This window comes from Delphinapterus leucas, chromosome 16 (assembly GCF_059928025.1).
Source record: "Delphinapterus leucas isolate spDelLeu-1000000601 "Yukka" chromosome 16, BTC_Dleu_Yukka2, whole genome shotgun sequence".
NCBI classification, from domain to species: Eukaryota; Metazoa; Chordata; class Mammalia; order Artiodactyla; family Monodontidae; genus Delphinapterus; species Delphinapterus leucas.
Window position 1 is genome coordinate 4,607,287 of NC_143144.1, and position 18,292 is coordinate 4,625,578.

The following is an 18,292-nucleotide window of genomic DNA, read 5'->3' on the forward strand; positions in this document are numbered from 1 at the left end:
ACAGTTCAAACCCGTGTTGTTCAAGGGTCAATTGTATTTTTTTCCTACATACACATACTTAAGATAAAGTTTAATTTATAAAGTAAGAGAGTAACATTAATAATAAAATAGAATTATAACAATATACTGTAACAAGTCATGTGAACATGGTCTCTCTCAAAGTATCTTGTACAAATTAAATGCCTTTTCCAACTTAACTAAGCAGTGTGGTGTAACTTTTGCAGTTTGAGGTGGGACAGCAACACCAGCATGAATTTCTTTTCCCTTCTTCACAATTTCATGACCAGAAGACTCATTCTTACCATAGATCTCAGTAACCTCAGCATATGATTTTTTCTCTTTCTTTAAGAAATCAAGAACTTTCACCCTTTCACTTAAAGGAAGCACTTCATGGCTTCTCTTTGGCATATCTGAATTGCCAGCATCACCACTCTTGCAATTTGGGGCCATTATTAAGTGAAACAGGAGTCACGTCAATACAAGCACTGCAGTACTACACAGTGCATCTGATCACTGAGACGGCTACCAAAAGACTAACGGGTGGGATGCGCTGGACAAAGGGATGGCCCATGTCCCAGGCAGGAGGCAGGACAGCGTGAGATTTCATCATGCTACTCAGAATGGTGTGCAATTTAAAATTTATGACTTATTTCTGGAATTTTCCATTTAATATTTTCAGACTGCAGTTGACCACAAGTAACTGAAACTACAGAAAGTGAAACCGAGGATAAGGGGAGACTATTGTATACAAAGAATTCTTAAAACTCAACAATAAGAAAACAAACAGCCAATTAAAAAATGGACAAACAGACATCTCACCAAAGAAGATACACCCACGGCAGATAAATATATAAAAGGATACTCTGCATCACGTCACCAGGGAAAAAAGCAAATTATGACAACAACGAATCTATCAGAACAGCAAAAATCCGAAGTCCTAACACCACCAAATGCTGGTGAGGACGTGGAGCAACAGGAACTCCCATTCTGGACTGGTGGGAGTGCACAGTGGTGCAGCCACTTTGGAAGAATGTCTGGCGATTTCTCACAACACTAAACATACTGTTACCGTATGCAATCTAGCAATCGTGCTCCTTCGTGTTTACTCAAAGGAGATGAAAACTTATATCCACACAAAAACCGGCACACAAATGTCTACAGCAGCTTTATTCATAATTGCCAAAACTTGGAAGCAACAAAGATGTCCTTTCAATGGATAAACTGTGGTCCATCCAGACAACATTAAAAAGAAAAGAGCTATTGAGCCATGAGAAGACATGCAGGGACCTTCAATGCCTACTACTAAGTGAAGGAAGCAAAGGTGCAAAGGCTCCACACTGCGTGATTTCAACAACACGACATCTGGAAAAGGCAAAACTGTGGAGACAGTAAAAAAATCAGTGGTTGCCGAAGACAAAATGGCCCTGGATAAACAAAATGTGGTCTATCCATACAATCGAATATTATTCAACCACAAAAAGGAATGAAGTACATGCTACAGTGTGGGTGAACTTTGAAAACATGCGAAGGGAAAGAAGCCAAACACACAAGGCCACAAACCATATAATTCCATTCACGTGAAATATCCGGAATAAGTAAATACATACAGATAGGAAGCAAACTGGTTGCTAGGGGCTGGGGAGGGGGGTATAGACTGCTTGATGAGTATGGGCTTTTCTTCGAGGTGAGGAAAATACTTTGGAACTAAACAGAGGTAGGGGTTGCACAACACTGTGAATGTACTAAATGCCACTGAGCTGTACATTTAAAAATGAGTAAGTTTGTGTTACGTGAATTTCACCTCAATAAAAATGTAAGAAAAAAAGATATTGGGTTTGATAGGAAGATGTAAGAGCCTTCTCTGGTATAAAAGAAACAAGCATGTTTTCCTTCAAATAGCACCTCTGACCCTCTCACAACAGAAAATATATGTAGAATTTACTGTGGGTTTTTTTATTTTTCAGTAAAATCTATTCTAAGCAGGAACCAACATATAAAAATTCTGATTTATTTAATAAATAAAACAGGATTTCTTGATTGCAGATTCATTACAGAATCACTCTAAACAGTGAGCTTCACAAAAACATTTAAAACCCAACTCAACCTGTAACAGGTCCCTACAGTCCCGCCCACACTTCACTCCTCTCTCCACCTCCAGACGGCAGGAACCATCAACCAGAGCCGTGGGGTGGCCTGTGGCTCAGGAGGCCGAGCCCCCCGAAATCTCAAGCACAGACAAAGCCTCAGCAGCACATCTGTGACCAGGGGAGGTAACTGACTCCCAGGGGACGAGAACTGTGTTTCCAACCAATTTCTGTGCAAGACACAGCTATGAACCTGGGACAAAAGATAGGGCAGCAGAACACCCCAAAACAGAGGTAGTGTCTATCAGGTCAAGTACTATGGAAAAAAGGAGGTGTCAGCAGAGGGACTAAGAAAGATCAAGACAAATGTGGCAGAAAACGCAAGATTGGGGGAGGGGCAGGAGGAAAGCTGACAGCGGTCAAGCGTGGACCGTGCACAGGAAGGCCACAGAGAGGGAAGGTGGCGGCAGACAAGTCCGCTCTGAGGTGGGACAAAAGGCTGAAAGGAACCCACCCACACAGGTGTGCGAGCCTATAGCCCGACAGGCCCAACCCAAGAGACGGAGAGAAAAGAGAAACACTGTCATTGCTCTGTCCTCCTGAACTGGCCCTCTCGCATCCCAAGTCTCTCAGCACCCAGAAGTGTCTTGATCAGGTTTGTCTTCAAGACCAGCCAGAGGCACTAAAATGCTATTTTTAAAGGGGTCTCTAGAAATCTCGGTCCAAAACACATCCTCACTTGCCTGCAGATGTCTAAGGAAAAGCCTATACCTTTAACCAGCAGAAAACAACCCTGAAAACAACAAGAGTGTCGGGCTGAGGTGACCCCCATGGGATACCTGAGCTCCTTGAACCAGGCTTCAGTGTTTATCGAACCTTTCCATCTCTTTTCAAAGAGAAGAAGGAAAACAAAAAGCAGGGAATCATCTGCTCCCAGTTGGCTGGGGCCTCAGGAAAGCTACGGAAGAGAAAACCTCGCAGACTCCATGGGTCTTGCTTCCCTTCACCCAGAAGTAGACGATGAAAGCTCATCTGAGAGACTCTTGACAAAAGCAAGCAACTGTGCTTCATGTACTTTATCGCTTATGTTTGTGATTGTTCACTAGTTTTGAACATGGCTGACTTTGTACAGAAGGAACTTTACTCCCCACCAGTGACTTGCCCATCATGGAAGCATCACCACCAGAGGACGGGGGTTCCTGTACATGCCTGTTCACACCACCCTTCCTCCCCAGCATCCATCCTACGGTGAAAGGGAACAGGCTGCCCTACATGCAGCTGGAAAGAGCTCCAGTGAGACCCGGAGCTCCACCAGCTACGGGGGGCCTGCAAAACCCTGGAAATTCCAGACCCCAGGGAGGATCCCACTTGTATCTTTGCTCTTTCTTTCAAAGTCAAGTTGGAGTAACATTCTAGGAGAGGTTTTTGCAGTTAGTTAATTGATGAGAGGTGGAGTAATGGGAAAGTTAAGTTTTCATTTCAGAAACTATAACCCTATTTTTGATTTGTAAATCCCCAAGCCTATTTAAATTATATACCTCCAATGCTTAATCCAACCCAGAAAGCATACATTAGGAAGGAAGAGAGTTCACCCACTGTCATGTGGGCACTGCCCATCAGCAGTCCTCCTTTGTACAGGACGGAAAGCACGATCAGGTTCCCAGAGAGCCCGGTCTGTCAAGGGAAGAAAACACAGAAGTCAGGTGGGAACTAAAGTCGCCAAATGCAAAAAGCATTCACATGGCCTATAATTCCCTTTATGCATTTCACCATCAAGCAAGATTTTTCCAAAATACTAAATAAGTTTTAATCTGAATTTAAAAATACTTTTGAAATATCACAATATTGAAGGAAGTAATCTCATTAACACAGAAACCTAAACACTAAGTCACCCGTCAGATTCCTATTTTACTCAGTCTAATCAATTTGCAAAGGAGAAAAATGATAGTAAGGAGGCCTTCCCTAACTGGAGGAAATCAGTACACTGTACCGTGATGGGCTGGGCAGGCTGCACTGAGAAGCTAGAGCCCTGCATCTTGCTCACCTGCCCTGACCTGCGTTAGGTGTGTGGTCTCTGTAAGCGCTGCCTCCTTGGGCCTTCCTATCTGTTAAGTCACAGCTGTTACTGAATCACCTCTAACGTTCTAATATGTTTGAACATATTATGAATTTGCCATCATGGTGATTTTCTAGTTCGGTGTCCTACCCGAGTTCATTGTGATCAACGTGATCAATTTTCTTATACTTCCTTCTTGAAATACACTGAGATTATTTTGGTTAATCCTCAGTGGGTCTCAAACTGCCTGCATCAGAATGACCTGGGGCTAAATCACGGATTGCCAGCCCCATCCCAAGAGTTTCCAATTCAGGACATCCTGAGTGGAGCTGAGAATCTGCGTGCCTAACCAGTTCCCAGGTGAAGCTGACATGCCTGGTCTGAACCACACTCTGAGAATCAGTGCCCAATCCCACACTGTCTTGGTCTCACCACCTTTCCTTTAATTACATTTACTTGTTTTCCTCCTCCTTCACAAAAATATTTTAAGGATGGTAATTCTTACTCTTGAGGGAGAAGCGTTTTCTATGTATGGCAAGATTCACAGAATAAAAACCCCTCCCAATCATAACGTCTACCCTTTTCACTCTTTCCAAAATGATCTACTTACTGCTCCAAAGAAACCAGCCCGAGCAAATGCCTCTTTCCTTGCTAACTGCATCACATGGTCCACTTTGCTGGTGTATTTCTCTATCTCAGTCATTTCTTTCCCAAAAGCTCGAACAGTTCTTATATTTCCAATACGTTCCTCAGCTAGCTGGGAGAAATAATACATATATTTCGAGGGAGGCAAAATTAAAATGTGGTTCTCATTTTTAAGATACTATCAATAGAAAGCTGCTCATGATACGCAACTAAGTCAAAAATAGATTACAAAGCAGAGTATATGATAAACAATCCTGTTTTTGGAAACAAATACATATCTATACATAGACACATCATATATATAGGTAGATAAAGAGATAAATGGGAAGGTAGGTAGATAGATAAAGAAATATATTTTATGTAGTGAAAAAGATAGATGAAAAGGATAGACTCCAAAATGTTAATAACATTCATTCTGAGAGCTAGAATTATGCATGTTATTTTTTCTCTTTATATTCTCAAAATTTTAGTTTCAAAATATGCATGGTTTTGTAACATGAAAATATAAGTTATTTTTAATTTTTAAAAAAGACAATACTGGATAGCATTACAAAGCTACCTTTATTAATTAATGAAGGACAGAGTATCATCCAGAAACTATTTTCAGAATATAATTAGCTTTTTCGTCCTATAAGAAATAGTGACAGTAAGAAGTTCACACGATGTACAGTCAAGTGGGCTCAACGCTGAGGTGTGGGTACTAATCTAGTCTAGAAGGCAGAGTACTTTGTGTTGCTAAGATCTGGGGGGCTAATGTAAGGAAAAGGAAGTACTTTTTTGAAAAGCTTCAGCACATCCCTTAGGGTCTGCCCACCGATACCCCGGCTCTGAGTTCATTCAAGTGGAGACCACACCAGGGAGGGGCCTTTACCTGAGTGGCTTGTGCCAGGGAGTCCTGAGTGACTTTGGTCAGTTTCCGTAGGTATCGGCCATAAAGCACAGCAAGGATGGATATTGGAGGCACCACACTCAAAACAAAAGTGGCCAGATTAGGGGAGACAAAAAACTGTCAAAAACAAAAGCCAAAAGGTATTGTGTTACACAGAGTAGCAAGACATTCTCACTGCCCGCTCTAAGTGTGTGCGTGTGTTGAAATTAACAGGCAGGCTTAAAGGTGCTGTCTCAAAGTCGTACATCCAGTTTTGGTAGAACTTTTCAAACATTTTCAATCTTCACAAAGCCCCATGAATATTCAGCCTGCCACACAGGAGTGACCGACAGAGAGCTGCTGAAGCAAGGGTGGGGTTCTTTTACCCTCCACTGCTGCACCACTACTGGCACACGCAGGACCAGTGCTGTGTAAATCAGGCCACGCTGTTCACCAACAGAGAAGGGGGGCAGGATGTGAGCAGAGGAAGGAAGCTGCCTTCTGCTCCACGCTGGCCAGACCACACCAGGAGTTCTGCATTCAGGTCCAGATCAAGAGCTCTGAACAACCTGAGCAGTATCTCACTGAAATGACTCAGGTGGCAGCAAGACCAAAAATACCCACATCATATGACAGACTTGAAAGAGGACTTGGCAGGGGGTGTAACAACCAAGTTAGAGCTGTTTCCGCGGCTCAGAGGACTGGAATCGCAGTCGGATAGATCTAGACTCAACAAAAGGAGGAGTCTCCTAACAACTGGAGTTGCTCGAAGGGGAAGTAACACAGTGGGGTTTTCCCGTAGCCAACCCTGCAATTAGGTGATTGTATTTTAAATGGTACGAGCATCTCTTCGACAAATTATTAATTATAAAATAGTATCATCAGTACAAGGCTCTCCTAAAATGCTGAGGAAAAGCTGCAGACTGAAATGTAAAGTAAAGGACGAAGCATGCAATCATTCACTTATTTACTCATTGGTTGCCTAATGCCGTCATGCAGCGAACACTATTCTAGGCACCTGGGATATAACTGACCCACGTGGAGCTTCATCCAAGGGGACAGCAAAGGTGAGAGTCGGAGAGCAAACAGGAGAGAGGGAGAGAGAGAGAGAGAGAGAGAGAGAGAGAGAGAGAGAGAGAGAGGGAGAGAGAAACCACAGGGTCATGTGGTCTTGGAAGAGCAAGTACACAGAGGCCCTGAGGCAGCAATGAGCTCAGCACCTTGATCCATGGGACGACCCACCCTGAGCAGACAAGCAGACGCTGGGATGGCAGTGGCCACAGGACACATGCAGGGGCAGCGAGGCACCCAGGCAGGTCTCAGCACAGCCCAAGCAAGCCCTCTGCACGGGGGGCAGGAGCATCCCTCGGTACCCCCCAGGCCCTGGGGACGGGCTCAGAGCCCTCCCTCCCTGTGCTCCGGTTCCACGCTTAGAAATAACCTTCTGAAGAATATCGCAGGATGCTGTCATACAAGGAGTGCTCGAGTATCAGGACACACATCTTAATGGTGGGAGGGAGACCCCCGAACGTAAATTACCAAACTGGCAGTATGGTACAGACATCATTAGGTTCTTGGGAGCAGGCTTACCATAGTCGGGTCCAGGGAGCCCATGAGAAACAAAGCACACTTCTGTTCCTCCAGAGCTAAAGGCCAGGTCCCAGGGGATGCACCCTTATGAGGCCCTGCTATGAGCTGAGTGTTTGTGTCCCCCCAAAATTCATATGCCTTTAGCCCCTATGGGGCTGGACTTGGGGAGATGGAGCCTCTAATGAAGGAGTTAAGGTAAAATGAGGTTATAAGGGCAGGGGCCCTGATCTGATAGGATTCGGGTCCTTAAGAGAGGAGACACCAGCGAGTCAGCTCTCTCCCCACAAGCACAGAGGAAAGGCCTTGTGAGCGGAGCTCACAGCGAGAGCATGGCTGCCCACAAGCCAAGAGAAGAGGCCTCAGAATGAACCTACGTTGTCAGCACCTTGATCTGGGACTCCCAGACTCCAGAACCATGGGAAATAAGCTTCTGTTGTTTGAGCCCACAGATGTGGTACTTTGCTATGCAGCTCAAGGTACTAAGGCTCCCTCCCTCTGATGAGCCACCTGCCCTACACTGGGACTCTCTTCACCTGCTACAAAAAGAGGTTCCCAGCTCTTCCTGAGCCCTGGACTATTAATATCTGGAAATGGTGCTTTAGTTCAGGAGGGCCCTTCTCCCAGAGTTTTGCTTCTCTCTTGGCTGGGCATACATAAGATTTCAAAGCTGTCTTCCATTCTGTATGTCAGATCTTACAGGCTCAACATATCCTTCTGCTCTGGACTGAATGCCCTGTGGGACACAGGACAGAAACCCAAGCTTTCCCACCTGTGAGAAAAGATCAGTCACCGTCCTCATTCTAGGGGTCTAGAACTGTGCTAAGATGACAGCCTCTCACAGCTACTGAGCACCTGAAATGTGGCCAGTGTGCTGGGGAACTAAATCTTACATTTTATTTAGTTTTAATTAAAATTTAAATTTAAAAACTGATACTCCATTTCTATTTAGTTATTGGTAAAGTTTTAAGAATGTCTGGGAATTTGGGTATGTTAATATACTTTTTCAACCACAAATTTTATGAAATCTAAATACAGATCAGGTATTCCCAATGAAAATTTAGCATCCAGATTTAGATGTTCCGTAAGTATAAAATACACACTATATTTTGGGGGCTTCCCTGGTGGCGCAGTGGTTAAGAATCCACCTGCCAATGCAGGGGACAAGGGTCTGAGCCCTGGTCCGGGAAGATCCCACATGCCGTGGAGCAGCTAAGCCCGTGTGCCACAACTACTGAGCCTGTGCTCTAGAGCCTGCGAGCCACAACTGCTGAGCCCGCGAGCCACAACTACTGAAGCCCGCGCGCCTAGAGCCCATGCTCCGCAACAAGAGAAGCCACTGCTATGAGAAGCCCGTGCACCGCAACAAAGAGTAGCCCCCGCTCGCCACAACTACCTGCACTAAGCAACTAAGACCCCAAAATAAATTTATAAAAGAAAACACTATATTTTGAAATCTTAATATGAAAAAATAATTTGAAATATCTAACAATTTTTATATTAAACACATGTTGAATTGATAATAATGTTTATATTAAGTAAAATTATTAAGATTAATCTCATCTCACCTTTCTTTTCGCTTTTTTTTTTTTTTTAAATTTTTTTTGGCCACACCACGCAGCTTGTGAGATTTTAGTACCAGTTCCCTGACCAGGGATTGAACCCGGGCCCACAGCAGTGAAAGCGCCGAGTCTTAACCACTGGACCGCCAGGTAATTCCCTCTTTTTGCTTTTTAAAACGTGGCTACTAGAAAATGTACACTGGCACACGTGGCCTGCACTACATTCCTACCGGGCAGCCACGCAGGTGCCACCAAGGAAGCAGCTGCTCCAGGTCCCCGCGGCCTCTGCGACAGCGATGAGAACAGCTCAACGGAGCGCACCTCATGCCTGAGAAGAGGGTGCGAGCGGGCCGAGCCCCAGCCGCAGGGCGCCCCATCAGCCGGGCCGACATACCATCATGCCAACGCCAATGGAAGCCTGGGCTCCGGCCCTGAGCCCGTCCGAGAGGTTCTCGGTCACCGACCGCCCCAGCAGGGCCGCGTCTGAGGACAGGCGGTTGATCAGCTCTCCGGTGCGCGTCTTGTCAAAGAAAGCGACCTCCTGCTTCAGAACCGAGGAAAAGAGCGAAGCTCTCAACCTATTCACGATGCGCTGACCTGCAAGGCAAAGAGCAGTGGCGTCGGCTTGGGCTCAGCCGCTAACACGCAGCTGCGCGGCCCGAGGTCGGCGCCTCTTCTGAGCCGCAGCCCCGGAGGCCTGTCTGCACCGGCTCGGGTGCGGTGGGAGCCCGGGCGCACTGACCGGCACGTGCTGGCGACCAGCACCGATCTCCTCTCGGTGCCCACAGCCCGAGAATGCCGAGGACAGGATACAGCGGTAAACAGAATGTGACCAAGAGACTTTCGTAAAGTATAACTTACAGAGAAGTTTTACGACCTTAACTTCTCAAAAGCTAATTTTGCTTCTCCTTCGCAATCCTTTCCTGGATTTAACTTCGAATGGCAAGAACTGGTTACTTATCTACAGAGTATTTCATCAGCTAAATGGCCAGCAACCGACTCGGAGTCGGGTGTCCCGGGCTCTAGCGTCACTGTGGTGTCACCGCCTACTAACAAGCAGGCCTCACAGTGACACCGACCACTATCGCCCGGCTCCGCCTGCAGGGGCGGCACAGCGCGGGGCACATCCCGGCTTCCGCGGCCGCCTCACTCAAACCTCCCGGAAGGCACACAGGCGACTGCGCTCCAATTCACGGGAGAGGCCGGTTGAGCACAGAGCACATGATCTACAACAATCCCCAGCCCAGTGTTGGCCCTGTCCCCCACGCGGTGGAGGAAGAGAGGACAACATGGGGGCCGGAGCACAGGGAACCCACGAGATCCGCCCCCCCAACCCCCACCCCATGTGGCCCAGGAGGTGGGTCGTGGCACCTGACGTCTGCATGAGGTAGACGCGGACGGCGTTGGCCGCGGCGCCGCACAGGAACACGCCGCCGAGCGCCAGGCAGAGGCGGGTCAGGCTGGAGCTGTAGTCCGCAGAGGGGTTTGTGTAAATGACGTCGATTATCTTCCCCAGGAAGAAGGGGGCGGACATGGTGATGACACTGGACACCGTCAGAAACCCAACTGCAGCTGGAAAACACAAGCAACTCTCCGGTTCATCGGTGCCTCGTCCAAGGGGCAGGGTGCTGAGTTCATCATGCTTCTTTCCCGAATAAACTTTTCAGAGCATGTGATGCTCTCAGACGCTGGGAGTCTCCTCCCTTTAGCTCCTGGACCCCTGACTAAAGGGAAGAACCGAGTAGTTTCTGGGGCCAGATCAGGCAGGATGACTGTAAGGGCACTGATCGTCCCCAAGTACCCAGACAAGACGGCTTTTGCTTTACCCTGGTCTGCTGCTCTCTTCTTCCCCAGGAGTAACTGACAGCTAACCACAAAAATCCGTTCTAGCCTCCCTCCCGAGATGATATTTTTCCTACATTCGTGCTATACACTGTTATTTCCTGGCATCTAACTGTATCTTAGCTTGAAGATCAAACTATGCAGGTAAAGCTCTTGATTATGTCTAATATTTCAAAACACTTGAACCTTTGGAAAGCAGTTATGGGCAGCCATTACACATGTGATACGTTCCTTCTTAATATTATTGCTCTGGGAAATAAAGTACCAGAGTATGAGCATGATAATAAAACATGTAAGAACACAACTGTTCACACGCCTTAAAAACAAAAAAGACACAGGGCACAGTATCTTTTCAGAAAAGAAAATATTGAGAAAATCCAATTAGGAACAACATGTATCAGATAACAACATTCCTAATAAGAGGAATGCAAATTTACACTACACTTTCATCTAATGACTGGCAAAGATCAAAGAGTTTGACAGCATGGTGTTGGTAAAGCTGTGGGAAAAGAAGCATTTACACTGTTAGTGGGTGTGCAAACTGGTACAGTTGCAATGGCAGAGCGATGTGATCTTATCAGTCAAAACATAAATGCACATTCCCTTTCATCCACCAATTCTATCTCTAAGATTCTAACTTACAGATACACTCCCATATGTGTATGCAAAAAATGTACACTCAAGGGTGTTCATTATGACATTGCTTATCCCAGCAAAAGATTCAAAATATCCTAAACGTTCATTAATGGAGAAAAGTTAAATCAATTATGGAGCATTTATTTTATAAATATTATGCAGTCGTTAAAAAGAACGAGGTGAGTCTATACGAAGCGACATGAAGCCATCCACCAAGATACACTGTTAGTGAAAAAGCCCAGGACACAGATGTTAACATCTGTGGCACTTTTTTGCTTGTTGATTTTCAAGTTCATGAATGCACAGAATATCTCCAGGAGAGTAACAAGAAACAAGTAACAGAGGTTCCTTCTGAAGAGTGGCATGAAGTGACTGGGGCAGGGCGCGTGCCACTGTGCACCTTCTGAGTTTGGTCCCGCTTGGGGCCCAGCTAGCTCCATCACTGGAGAATCAATGGCGAGAACCCCAAGTGGACACAATGTGGGTTGAGCCCTGGGGAATGGGCGCTGCCAACACCCTGCAAACAGCTTCTCTATCTGTGTCTTGCCTAATGCTCACACTTCAGTGAAAGGCTTTACTTTCACGAAACCTTAATAAAAAGAGTAGAGAACGAACTCAGTGTGAACCGGTTGTTCAGTTGGCAAACAGAGCTCTAGGAGGAACGTGAGTCTGACTTAAGTCGGGAACATTGCACACACTCTCTCCCCTCCTGGGGGTCTTCTAATGGCCTCCCCTCAAGGAGGCCTGCTCTGCAGTCCTATCTGTTAATACAGACCCAAACACAGCAGCCTCGCCCTCCATTCTCCTCCCAGCACTTCCCAACGCTTCACTTGTCTACTGTCTCTCTCCAGTAGGATAAAAGATTTCTGTCTGTTTTGTTCACTGTTGTATCCCCACTGCCTACAGGGACAGGTATATAGGAAAAGCTCAATAAATATTTGTTGGATGAATGAACAAATAAACTGAACTTTGGCAAAGGAGGCATGAAAGCGTATCAGATTTCGACAACAGCCTAAAGAGAATCGTAAGATCTGGTGGCTCAGGAAGTCCGTGTGTGGCAATGACTCCTTTACCAGAGCCAGAAAGCCCATGTGACTAGCTGAAAACCCCTTTTATCACAACCGAACTGCATAACGTGAACCTAGCCAAGGGCCATTTCCTTCTGCTTTAAGACCCGGGGTCTTTTTTCAAATCGCCGTGTTCCTGATGACAGTGCTCAGAGGGACTGGAAGCCCGAAGTGTGTAGGAGGCAAGTGTAGCTCGGGTTCTGCAGGGCACGGTCGTGGCAAACGGGCTGCTCCAGAAAGCAGGGGCCTGGCGAGCCGGGGGTTAACCCGAAAGGCCTGTTTCATCTGTCATCAGCAGCCAGCTTCTCTGGTCTGTTTCTTCCCTTTGGCAAATACTTCAGTAAGTGTAATGTATGCAGAGTGCCATCAAGGTCCATCTCTCCCTCCCGCCTCTAGTTTTCAAACTCAAAGTTACAACTCCAAAATAAGAACCTGTATATCATGAACACACACTAGTTCTTACACAGTAATGATAATGATTACAAAGAGAAAGGAATTGGGCTGAATCAAAATTCGTTCCAGGATCTCCCCTCTCTTTCCTTTTAATTAAAAAAACAAAAACAAAGAACGATTGACAGCTTGTCTTATTGCCATTTGCCTTTCTTCTACAAGTTGAATGTATACAAAAGTTAAATTTTTTTTTTTAGCGTTGGGTTAGCTGGATTCCTGTTAATTAAGGTTTTACTACATAGCACCATCTCGGACATTCATGAATCATGTAGATTTGCGCCACAACTATCATCTCTGATTCCTCCCCAAACCTGACAAGCCAAGTATACCATAATCCTTCGAGAAACTCTTCTCCACCTTTTCTCCATGGTTAAGCATCTTGCTTGTTCCTATCCTTGCTTGACGGGTCCCAAGCAACTGTCATCTGTCTCTTGACAGGTATCTTCAAGTATCTTTCCGTTACCCTCATTCTACTGCATCACAGCGTTCAAAGAATAAGAGAAATCTCCTCCAAAAGAAAGGGGATGGAAAACCTGAAACAGAGGCTGTTGGGAGAAGGGCTGTGGCCGGTAGACAGCTCCTGGATGGACAGGTCTGGGGGGCGGAGGAGGCTCTCAAGCATGTCTATCACCACTGGATACGGGACAGATCTTTTAATGACTCGTCTGCTCACTGTGCTGGGCAGGTGCAGCTACCCCCATGTCACTCAAGTACTAAGGCACCAACCACCCACCACTCTCTGAAGCATTTGATATGCGCTCTCTCCAACAATGCTTTTATCACCCTCAGTTTTGTTTCCAGAGAGGAAACTCAAGCACAGAGAGGTGAGGGAGCTTGCCCAAGGTCACCCAGTTCATACACTGAAGAGCCACATTCTGAGACAAAGCTTGTCTTCTCCGTCTTCTCACATTCCAAGCCAAGAACACAGCAGGGGCCTCGCCTGGGGGTGAGGGCAGCCAGGGAGCAGGAAGGCTGCAGGATAAAGCTGGAACAGGGACTCTGGTGCAGAGAAGTACTGAGAAATAAAGTGGAGGCATACTAGGCTCCGGGTTCTAAAGTAGAACTGGGACTCTGCAGCAAGGCAGGCCTAAAAGGGCCTCGGGCTGGGGAGTGAGACAGTCAGATTTGCCTTTTACATGATCCACTCTGGCAGCAGAGTGAAAAGAAAGGACCTGAGGCTCCCCTGATCCAGGCGAGAGGGGAACTGGGGTGAAACGGGGAGGGGCAGAGGGGATACGGACGGTGACAAGGACTGCAGATATTTTTAAGAACTAGATTCTACAGGACCTGAGAATTTCAGATTTGGGAAGCATGTTGGGAAGGTCAGTTCTGAAGTTGGGACTGACAGGGTCAGTGCCCTACCTCTGCCATCCAGCTGTTTGACTTTGAGTGGGTCACTCAAACTCTCTGTGCCTCAGTTTCTTCATCTGTCAAATAGCAATAAAAAGAACCCCTCCCTCACAGAAATGTTATGAGGAGAAATTACACACACACATACACACACACACACACACACACACACACACACACACACACGTAAAGCCTCTGGCCCAGTGCCCAGTATCTAGTAAACAGTAAGTATCCGCTATTATCTATATTACAGCTGTCATCGCAAGGCGTCAGGAATGACCTGTGTCCCTGCCAGCAGCTCCACTCTCTGACGGGTGGGACAGAGGAGGAAAGGAGCTTTCTGTGTCTACAGGGAACAAAGGAGTAGAGGCCCGGTGCAGGCTGGAGGCTGAGCTAGCCTGGCATCTAGCTAAGCTGGCCAGGGCAGGAGGTGAAGGGGGCTGACAGCCAGCAGGAAGCGGACGGTGAGGAAGCCTCGCAGGCTCGTGGAGTGACCTGGAGAACAAAGGTCTGGGCAAGGCCAGAGCATCGGGTGCTCCTGTCCAGCAGACACGCGACGGGCGCCGCCCACAGAACTTAAAATCTTCCAGCTGCCACATTTAAAAGAAACTGGTAAAATTAATTTTAATACTGTATTTTATTTGTATATTTGGATCCAATATATCCAAAATATTAATCAACATGCGATGAACATTAAAAAGTAAAGAAAGTTCACAATTTTTTTTCCATACTAAGTCTTTTCAAAATCTGGTGTGTATTTCCGTCTTGAATCAACTCTGACTAGCACATTTCGCAGCACAGATACAGAATGTTCATGTTTTCTCTGCAACATGGTACTTCCGTAGGGCTTTCTGGAGCAGTCTCCATTGCGGAGGCTCAGCCTCACTGTCCCACCAGTGCTGTCCTTGTCAGACCCTCTGTCCCGACTTGGGCTGCAGGAAACATGCTTCGCCCTCTCCTTGCTCACCGCACCCACTGGTTTCGCCACTCTGTTCATTTTGGTCACGTCACGGTCTATCTCCATAAAATGTAACTACAAATGCAGCAAAAGCTCCTGGCGGGCATCAGGTTCTGAGACCTGTCCTCTTCTCAAACCACACAGGCCCTTATCAGTGTTTAAGTGAACGCCCTGGGGGTGGAGGGCTGGACGTGCACCTGCCACATCTGACCAGGGGCCTGCCTGCAAAGCGTGAGCAAGACAAGCTCCCCTGCACCGGGCCCGCCGCACAGAGACCCTCCATCGGCATCTCACGGCCCCCTCCTAACTCCCAACCCCACGGACGGCGCAGCCTGCCTCTAACTCCCTGGGAGCCCCAGCCGCTTCTATCTGCCAGGCCCAGCAGGACGGCTCTGACCAGTTACCTCTTATCCCATCAGCCCACAGGGGCTCCGCAGTGAGCTCCTCCATCTTTTAAGACTCCTGTGACCAAGGTGATAAGATGAAGAATTATCAGTGAAAAAAGACTGCAGAGCAACCTTGTAGGCCACAGCTGTTGGAAGATATCTGCAAATTCCTACATAAAGTGAGACACAGGGAGGAGGGGCCGCGGAGAGCATCGAGGCCTGTGGTTCCTTTAGAAGAGAAATGGAAATGGCTGTTCTCAGCAGATACCTATAAACATGTCAAATGGTGGACCCTGCTTTTAAAGTTTCTGACACAAATCACTTAAGACCAAAGTTTTCTGGTCACACAGTTCAGGCAGCATGCTCACCAAACTACTGAACACAGATGAAAACACTGTTATTCAAACGTACAGCGGAATTTTTGAAAAAGGATTTTTGTATTCCTTTTCCTAAAAATTAACAAATTAACATTGGAATTCCTTCTCTTCAACTCAGCTGTTTTTGGCCTCTTGATTTAAAAGTACACGCACACACACACACACACAGGCTAAGGACTAGACACAGAAAGATGAGGCAGACACAGCCCCTTTCCCAAGCAGCTCACAGGCCAGTGAGAGCTCCTAGCCTCAAAATTTTCTTTTAAAAGAGGAAAAAGGAAAAAAACTTTATTTCCATAAAAATACACGCACAACCAACTGAGCGATGAGATAGTTCTCTTTATACCTCAGTAATACCAAGAAGCCCCCTAAACTGTAACAGTCAGTGAGAGGTATAAATATTCCCACTCTACTGCCCTCCTCCACGGCGCCAACCCGCCCTACATCACAAATAGCTCTCTAGGACTATCCTTCCTAAAGCAATGGACTTGTAACAAAAAAAGGTGGGATTCTCTCCTCTTTCAAGCCTAAGAACCTCACAAGCCCTCTTTGCAAGCCCTCATCACATGTGCAGTTTTATCTCCAGTCACATATCTTTTCATCAATGTTTCTCCCCCACTAAGCTGCAAGGCCCAGCAGGGGCGGGAACCATGTTTCTTCCTGCTCATCAGTGGAACCCAAGGGCCTAGCACACAATGAGACTCAATATTTATTAAAGAAACGAAGACTTGGAGAAGTCTCAAAACCTTTGAGATCTTACAAGGCCCTTGCATTTAAACATTTCTCCATTTATGGCTAAAATGACAAGCTATACAAAAATCTGTTTATCTGGATTTTGTTTCTAAAGATATTCTTTTTTTTTTTTTGCGGTACGCGGGCCTCTCACTGTTGTGGCCTCTCGCGTTGCGGAGCACAGGCTCCGGACGCGCAGGCTCAGCGGCCATGGCTCACGGGCCCAGCCGCTCCGCGGCATGTGGGATCTTCCCGGACCGGGGCACGAACCCGTGTCCCCTGCATGGGCAGGCGGACTCTCAACCACTGCGCCACCAGGGAAGCCCTAAAAATATTCATTTTGATTTCTTTTTAAAAATTACTTAATTATGATTTAGTTGGGTTATGAGTCACAGTTTCTCAACACTTCTGGAGTTTACAGATCACTGATCACGACCAGTGTTGACTCTTCTGATAAGAACTTAGTAACTTCCTGCCTACCACCCAGGAGACAAAAGCAGGGGACAAACCTGAAAACTTTACACTGCTTTGCTTCACAGAGTAAAAATATTGTTGGCTGCTTAATAAACTTGCCTGAAGCACGCACATATGACAACATTGGTTTATTTGGGGTTAGGATTAATTTTACAAAGATACGGGGAAAAATCCCAGGTCATTCTGAGAACGCCAGCAAAGTAAAAATGGAACAGACCCGAAAACTGCAACACTGAGATGCTGCCCCATTTGTATAATATGTATCAAGATAAGAAAACAAACATTAGCTCTGGGAGCAGATTCCCGGCGGGCCTGCCGGCTCCACACCGCTACAGCAGGCGCGCTCTGTCCGCGCTCCAGGTGGGGACGCCCAGGTAGAGGCACCCCGTCCTCCGCACCGTTTCCAGTGGCCCCGGGTCCCCCTGCCGCCACCGCAGTGCCCCTCTCGGCGGCCCCGGACCTCGCGTGTGTAAGGTCGCGGTGACCGAGGGGAGGGGACGGGGGCCCTACCTGCCAGCCTCCGGCGCTCGGGCTGCGCCAGCCTTAGGAGCTTCTGGGCCTCCGAGCGCCCGGCAGCCACGGGCCGCTGCAGCGGGTCGTGTCCGGGGGTCGCCGCGGCCGCAGGCAAGGGCGGCTCGCGCAGCCAAGCCTCGCCCCCGGCCCGCGCGACCGCCGCTGGGCCACCGGGGAGCGCGGCGCGCGGGAGCCAGGGGACGCCGGGCCCGGCGAGCGCCCCGCACCTGGAAGGCCCGGAGGGCCGCGTCCACAGAGCCAGGAGCCGCGCCAGGCCCGCGCCGCCCGCGGGGCTGCCGGGACCCCCACCCGGGCAGCGTCCCGCCCGACACCGCGGGGCTCGCGCGGCTTCGCCACCCTCGAGGAGCGATGGCCCCGAGTCCCCAAGCCGCGCCGGCGCCAGGAGCGTCGGCGGCGGCCGGGTCCCGGGGGCGCGGGCGGCTGGGCCCCGCCTCAGGAGCAGCCGCAGCGGCCAGGCCGGGGGGCCGCGCATGGCGCCGCGTCCGAACCTTGCGCCTCGGTCCGCAGCCTCTCCTGTGCTCGCCGCCGCCGCTCGCCGGCTTGGACCACCGCCCCGACGCCCGCCCCATCCCGGCCCGCGCGGCCCCGCCCCGGGGCGGTGAGCCCGGCCCCGACCACCCCCGGGCGCCCCGGCGCGCAGCGCCCCCCACCGGGCAGCCCAGCGACTGGCGCGCCGCCGGAGCC

At 48.3% G+C, this 18,292-nt stretch overlaps 1 protein-coding gene across 2 annotated transcripts in view; it reads right to left on the reverse strand.

The window, feature by feature from the left end:
* ABCB10 (ATP binding cassette subfamily B member 10) overlaps positions 1–18,090 on the reverse strand; it is a 31,491-nt gene extending 13,401 nt beyond the window's left edge. For both annotated transcript variants that reach the window (XM_089897378.1, XM_022553120.3), the window contains exons 1-6: positions 17,585–18,090; positions 10,174–10,374; positions 9,197–9,399; positions 5,657–5,791; positions 4,751–4,897; positions 3,623–3,758 (exon numbers count right to left, since the gene is read on the reverse strand). In XM_089897378.1, coding sequence (XP_089753504.1) covers positions 3,623–3,758; positions 4,751–4,897; positions 5,657–5,791; positions 9,197–9,399; positions 10,174–10,374; positions 17,585–18,080 — 1,318 coding nt within the window. In that variant the 5' untranslated portion in view covers positions 18,081–18,090. The remainder of the gene's footprint in view (positions 1–3,622; positions 3,759–4,750; positions 4,898–5,656; positions 5,792–9,196; positions 9,400–10,173; positions 10,375–17,584) is intronic.
* Between the last annotated feature and the right edge of the window lie 202 nt (positions 18,091–18,292).